This window comes from Cupressus sempervirens, chromosome 7, assembly GCF_028749045.1.
Source record: "Cupressus sempervirens isolate cs-2001-9-10 chromosome 7, ASM2874904v1, whole genome shotgun sequence".
NCBI lineage: Eukaryota > Viridiplantae > Streptophyta > Pinopsida > Cupressales > Cupressaceae > Cupressus > Cupressus sempervirens.
The window spans coordinates 352,427,000-352,434,699 of NC_143124.1; the positions used below are offsets into that span (position 1 = coordinate 352,427,000).

Below are 7,700 nucleotides of genomic sequence, written 5' to 3' on the forward strand. Positions count from 1 at the left end.
GAGATAACCATCTTGTTTTGGTTACAGCTGTGTAAAATTGAAAGAAAATTAGAAAAATAGTCTTCATACCATTTAGTTTTTGACCCTCAAGTTTCTTCCACGTTTCAGATCAAGTTTCAGATCGAATATCATGGCTATGTTAATAACAATTGTGGAATCAATGAACAGGGGATTTGTATGATAGACACTAGATTTTCATGCGAACATCTTGTTTTGGTTGCAAAGGAATGAAATTGAAAGAAAATCACGACTTTTTTTTAATAGCCTCTGCTTTTTTGATTTTTGATAAGGTAATTTTTCATAGCTCCAAATTAATTATATTTCTTAACATGGTTTATTGAATGTTTGAATTTGTAAATTTAAAATTCATTGTATGAAAGTCCATTTATAAAGTACGTTTATAATGGGTTAAACATTTGGACACTGATTTTGCTTTAGTGGGCATCATGGTCAGGACTAGTAGTAAAAGTTAGATTTTTGGAGGTCGACTGGGACTGTTCTGTGGAGGAAGAAGATTAAATATTGATGTAATGTCCAAGCTCTAGAAATACATTAAAAAAAACATTGTAGCTCAAATGTCTCCACTTAACAATAAATGGTACTATACAACATATGAAAGATTTACCTAATCTCACCATTTGGGGTCTTTGCGATCTTTGTGAATTTTCTTGATGAATGGATGAGTACCTCGTCACAATTGAGCTTTAGGCAATTTGTTTTTTTTTTAATTCAGCAAGGAAACATTTTTCTTTGCAAATTAAGTTTTGATGAAAATAGTTTCATCATTTGTTTGTAGAAACTTATTTGAAATTTGAAAGATCTCTTTAAGCTTTGTCCTATTTTCAGAAAAAAAAAAAAAAAAAAAGCACTATTTTATTGTATGTATTTTATGTAGAAATTATGGGTAAAATCATTAGATTGGTTGTAGCAATATAGAATTCATTTTGACATAAGATGGTATTTAATTTGTATTTGTTAAATTAGGTGTTTCAGAACTGGTGTGTGAATATCATAGCTCTAATGTTCAATGCACCTATTTCTGAAAAAGAGCAAGCTGTTGGTGTTGGGACTGTGGGATCTTCAGAGGGTATTATGCTCGTTGGCCTTGCATTCAAATGCATGTGGCAAAACAAGAGAAAAGCTCAAGGGAAGCCTTATGACAACCCTAACATTGTGACAAAGTAACATTAATTGGGTTTCTATTGATTCAACGTGATCTCCAATGTTTATAAAACTGAGGAGAAGCTCATTACATTTCACCTTAAATGAAAAGAGCAAATACAGAATATTGATAGATTGATTCTTTAGGGGAGGGTCTAATTTTAGCCCAATTTAATGCAGGTGCAAGTCAGGTCATTGCTCAGTACTACCAACTCATTCGTCTTGGGTACGAGCTAAGAAACATATGATTCATTTAATCAGTAATTTATGTTTGAAAGAACCAATTGACAAAAACCCAATTGCAAAATGGGTGCAGGGATATAAGAGAATCATTGAAAATTGTAGAGCAGATACCAAATATTTGCATGATAATCTCATAAGAATAGGGCGATTCAATATGTTGTCGAGAGAGGAGGGTGTGCCTCTAGTTGCATTCTCTCTCAAGGAGAAGCTCAAGTACAATGAACATGATTTTTTAGAACATCTGAGAAGGTTTAATTGGGTGGTGCCTGCATATAATATGGCTCCAAATGCTCAGCACATAAGCCTTCTGCGAGTGGTCATACGAGATGATTACAATAGAAGTTTCGCTGATAGGCTCCTGCAAGACATCTCTATAGTTTTGAATGAATTGGACTCATTACCAGTCAAACGAGAGAGGAAGACAGGTCATGTGGCTGCTCATTCAAATGTGAATGACCAGGGAGTTTTAACCAGGAATTTAGCTAATCTCACCATTTGGGGTCTTTGTGATCTCTGTGAATTTTGTTAAGAAAGTTTTGTATTTATTGTAAGAAAGGCTTTGAATAAATGATTCTATTTTTAGCAGTTGTGGACTTCACAATTTTGAGCTTCAGGCTTACAATTTTATAATACATAGCAAATTTTTTCTCCATAAAATATTGATTTCAGTAAGATTACCCATCAAAACCATCAAAGTATTCATGAGAATTAGGAATATTAAGGTTAGAAAATGACTTACATTATTTTTTTGATGTCGATATGATTTGTCTACTACTTGGCACAGAGAAGAGGACGACAATATCTTATATCAAACTAAAATGGTTCCGCTTCAAATTGATATGCAAGTCTTCTGCCAAAAAGAGAACATGGAAATGCCTCCCTTTGTTTAGTCAATCGCTTTGTTTCATCAATTGCACCTATTTTGCTTTGCCGCTCACCGACCATAGTACCCATGTATGTACAATTCACCAAAGCTTATAAATGCTCATTACACTAGCCTGCACATAAATCTAGAGGCTTCACCGATATATCTAGAGACTTCTTCTATTTTCTAAGAAATTTAGCTATTCAGAAAATTATTTTTCTCCCTACCAAAAATAGTAGAAGCTAATCATATTGCAAGGAAATATTTTTATTTTAGATTTTTAAATTGCTCAAATTTTAACAACTTTAGAAGAGACAAATAGTTTAGAATAATTCTTAAATTACATTGGTTAGTTTTTTTAAAGATTAAGTTTAATTGGCATCAAACTAGCATCAAACAGATGCAATAGTTTCCTGCACGGTAGGAACTAAAAATAAAATTAACTAGCAATCACACCTTAGTGTGCAATAGGTACACCGTATTTTGGTGTAAGTTTTTTTGCTTGACTATGACAAATGAGACATTGTAATTGTTCCTCACATTTAATACAATATGTTTGGTAATGAACAAGCAGATAGATAATTAGGCGGGAGATGGAAAGTAGCAAATATTATTGTGCAGCACACTTCGATGAGCTTTGATTTCCCAATCGATCTTGTGTCTGGGCCCTTTTTTGTGTGTGTATGCAATGTCATTTACACCTACATAGATTATAGTATTTTTATAAGCTTTGAATTTGTAGAGTCTAATTTGTAATGTATGTATGGAAAAAGTAATTCAAGCTTACCTATAGTATATGTGTCAAATTTGCAATTGTTGTAGTACTTGTATTTGATAATCCTTGAAGGCGATTCTCCTCTTCTTTCCTTTGTGCAATAAATGGGTTTGTTTGCATTCGTGCATATCTTTCAAATGTGAATGTGGGTTGAATGCGGAGGTTAGTAACCTCACATACTCTTGATATTGCTATGAATGTTAGCCCCTATCGATCTATTTTCCCAATGTCGATTGTTGCTCTTTGTAGTGTCAGTCCTTGTGACTTGTGGATTGTTAGGGCCCATGCCATTTTTAAAGGTATTTGTCTATGAATGCCATGACTTATTGGTAGAACTGGAATATTTTGTGGGTTGTTATGGTCCCAGGGTGGCCCAATGTAGTTTGGAAAGTCAACAACTACAAATAGAGGGAGTTGAGGTGGCTTTTCACCAACATTATAGACAATTTTTTTTACTTGTCCAAGTGCGCCATTGACAAGTCCAGTTTCTACCCACAAGTTTGGACAGAGCATGACCTTTTGGTCAGCACATAAGAGGATTCTTGACTGAAGTTGTTCTTCATTTGGATTTGAACATGGTAAACCTTTTAGTTTTTCTGCATCAGAAAGGGCAACTTGTTTTGCCAATGAGTGTAGCATGCATTTGTTATGTAGTAGTACCTGTTGATTTGTGGCAAAAAGATGTATTGATGACAAAAAGAGGGTGTTCTCTTCTGAGCTGATTGTGGAGCCTGATCTTGACATAAGAAGCCTCCAATCTGCAATTATTGGCGTTGCATTCTGTAAATTTGATAGTTCACAAAACTGCAATTGTATAATACTGTCTCCACTCTGTCGAAATATTTTGTCTAATGTAACAATAGTTTGGAAGCTATGCCATAGTGTGCCACCATAGGAGCTAGAGGCATACATAGGTATGTCTTTGACTGGTGGTAGTTGTCCCAGGTCACCAAATAGAATGAGAGAGCATCCCCCAAAGGGACTGTGGGAATGCTTGTCGCAATCTCATGTCTATTTTTTCTAGTAGCTTTGGACCAATAAAGCTCATTTCATCTATTAGAATATAGCGAATGACGTACATGCACTCTTGGAAGCTAGCAAGTGCCTGTCCCTGTAGAGGTGTCATTTCGTTGATTGGTATTTGAAGAGAGGAATGAATTATCGATGCTTGAATGTTGAATGCTGCTACGCTTGTAGGTGCTAGTAATAGCATTGGTGACTTCCCATGTGGCATTGAGTTTACCATTATGTTTCTGACACTTTTTATGAGATGTGACTTTTCTATGCCTGTTGTTCCCTGAACAATCAGCTTTAGAGGTAATCGTTGAGTGTCGGAACGTAGATGTGCTACAATTATATCATGTGCCTTCTTTTGTGCTACTGATAGTACATGTTGTTCTAGGGGAATAAGTATTTGAGGGGCATGAAATGTAAGGTGATTTCATTGTATGAATGTTGTAGCAAATTTTCGTTGGAGAGTGCTAAATTCTTGATCTTCCCAAATATTGTTCAAATCAAAATCACGGCTTCCTAGCATGTTTAGGTCATTTAAGTGGATAGGCAAGCCTGGGTACAGTCCTGCAAAGACTTGCCATTCATTAGGGATACTATCTGGAATGATATTTTCATGATCTTTTGGGCTAGCAACATCATTTATTGGTTCTTGTATGTTTCTGCGTACATGCAAGGGTTTGTATTGTATTGCATAAGTTTTCCAATTGTGTTCAATTTGTTCAGCTGATGCACCTATATCTGTCGAAATGTTGTGGAATGGTTTGTATAAAATTAATTCAGTCCAACAAAAGGATACATAATTTTTGTCTTCCTTTGCAAGGATTGTAAGGAAACTTGGCAATAAAGAATATAACCGTTTCTACATAACCCATAATAGATCTAAAATAAACACGGAATTAAAATCCACATGCAAGAGAATAGAAAACATACCCACAAAATTATGACACAAGATATACCCTGGGAAACCCTCATTGAGGGAAAAACCCAGCCTCCAAAAGCATCCATTATCATGTATTATTCAACAAAAATACCATTGCCATACAACCATGGAAGCCTTCATGGCCATAGCCACAACTGAGCAAACTATGTGAACAAGCATGAATCCACACATCCCATGCCATGCTTTCAACCTTCACAAATGCTCCCTTGGCTAACCTGTCAAGCCTTGTCCCACTCGACTCTTGCCTTTTGTCTTCTCCTTGTCACTCTCGCTTATTACAACAACTACCCTTGTGGCTGCTTATATAGTAGCAAGTCCCACAAAACCACCAAGTGGTATTACATAAACCATGTGCTAAAACCATGTGCTACCTAACCCACTGACCCCACATTTAATATTGGGCATTTAATTCTTTTCCCCAATATTAAATAATTACATGAAATATTTTTACAATGTTACAATACAACTCATCAAGAATATTCCATGGGAATCTTTACATGTTGCACGTCCATCTAGGCACAACATTACATAACAAAATAAAATAATAAAATAATAATATTATGCAATGTGTGCAACACCCATTATCTCAACAATCTCCCACTTGTTGTATACATTGCATAGGGTCAATCCGTAGCCACACAAAATGAACAAGGGAACAATCCCTCCCAGCACATCCACCATCATGGATCAAAATACACCAAGTGCTCCATCCTAGTACCCGCGACAAAATCAAAGTATCCAGCATCTCAAACATGAATGATCTCACCTCCTATTATGCCACTCCCACTAGACATACATAGAAGCCATCCAAAGAGAAAGCCACCCAACCTGTCGCATTAGAAGATCATAAAATTCTGTACCAACTAAAATTCCAAGCACAAATAACCTGATCCAAAGGTAATCACATGTATCCGTAGTTGTCAAAAAAAAAATATCCATAGCTGAAATAACACCTACAGCAAGTGCCAAACCCATCCAACTATCCATACCTCAAAGGTATAACAAGTGAGTCTCATAGCACCCACATATCCAATCTATAACCTGCAATCACAAGCCTCAAGAGCAATACCTGCCACATATATACCAAAAAGCTCCCACTGCAAAAGATAATGTCAAATCTATAACCAATCCACTCAACACATCTCAAAGAAGTGAATCCATGTAGTATCAAGGACATCCACAATACATAATCCAAAATCCTGCAAAAAATAACTCTCATAACAAGTCTCCAATAGTCTCCCAAGTTCACCACAACCAACAGAGGAAAGAGATAAAGGAATAACCATGTCATCTCTCACATGACATACATGAACACAAACCAGTGATCACAATCTCTAACCAATCTCAAATCCAATGTAAGCAAAAATGAACATCCAGGAAGATAACTAAGACCAGAGAAACCATGCAAATCATAACCTGTATCATGTCCTTCTACACACACCTCTAGATGTAAACTGTGCAAGTATGATCTCCTCCACAAAACCCCAACAAGAAGCCTCAACAACACCCAAACCATACCATATAGCTAATCATGGATGCAAGCCTCTCACAAGAAGATCAAACTCAATAAACCATTCCTAAACCAAGGAATAACCATTCCTAATCCAAGGAAAATGCCCAATATAAAACCATCTCCCAAACTCAATCAGCATAACAACATATGCACATGGAGATAACCAATGCTAAACCATCTCTCAAATGAACCCTCCAGAACTAACTCATGTACCATAGCTCAGGATCCATATCCATGAAAGATAAGCATAAATATAATGCAACTGAGAGAAACAATGGGCTATACCTCTCAAGTAGCAAACCGCCGAGTAGACCAAGAGTGGGGAATGAGAATGCTCATCAAGATACCCAAGTCTCCAACCAAGACTCATCTAAGAACAATCTCCTCTCAAGTCCATATCAAGTGACTGCCCCTCGGACTTCCTACTGAAACCATCAACCGTCCCAACAAATACTTCTCTAATCCAAGAGAAAATCAGCGTCACCACCGTCTCTAAGTATCCATGAGCACCTGTAACCAATAAATCCATGCCAACTCCAAATGCAACATAGCAATATCATGAAGTATCCAGCTTATGATCAGTGTACTCAATACAAGGAAACTAAACCAAGATCAATGTCAAAGTTCCAACCATGGCCTCAGGAACATAAACATGACAACATGATCTTACCATCTCAACCAAAGAGATAACATGCTCCACATGAACATACTATAACATGTCACAACTCTAAACGCGTATCAAGAGTATACCATGACATAATAATGAAACCATCCTCACACCAAGGATAACATGCCAAATAAAAGTATAAACCACACCTTTACCAAGAACCCTGTGAGTCCTCAAGATGCAACCATCTCCACACACCATGAAGAAAAACCATCTCCACATACCAGGAAGAACCATCTCCACACACCATGAAGATAACCAAGAACTCCATGAGTCCTCAAGATCTAACCATCTTCACACACCATGAAGATAACAAGTGCACCATGCAAATGTCAAAGACGCTTCTGCAGCAACAGGATCTAAGACAAACCTCCAACATCTGCAAACACTCAATAAATATATCAATACCAACAATTCCCACTCAACTGTGGTACCAAGTCACCTATGGCATCATAAAATCCATCCTCTCCAAACCAAGAAGATATAAACCAAACCAGGAACTAATCCTGCATTGTCACCCCA

At 36.7% G+C, this 7,700-nt stretch overlaps 1 protein-coding gene across 1 annotated transcript; it reads left to right on the forward strand.

The window, feature by feature from the left end:
- The first annotated feature begins 1,020 nt into the window (after nucleotides 1-1,020).
- On the forward strand, nucleotides 1,021-1,933 carry LOC149546902 (glutamate decarboxylase-like). The gene is made up of 2 exons (XM_089794068.1): nucleotides 1,021-1,181; nucleotides 1,342-1,933. Exons 1-2 carry the CDS (start codon nucleotides 1,021-1,023, stop codon nucleotides 1,931-1,933), a joined length of 753 nt encoding a protein of 250 aa, XP_089650194.1.
- Nucleotides 1,934-7,700: the final 5,767 nt, after the last annotated feature.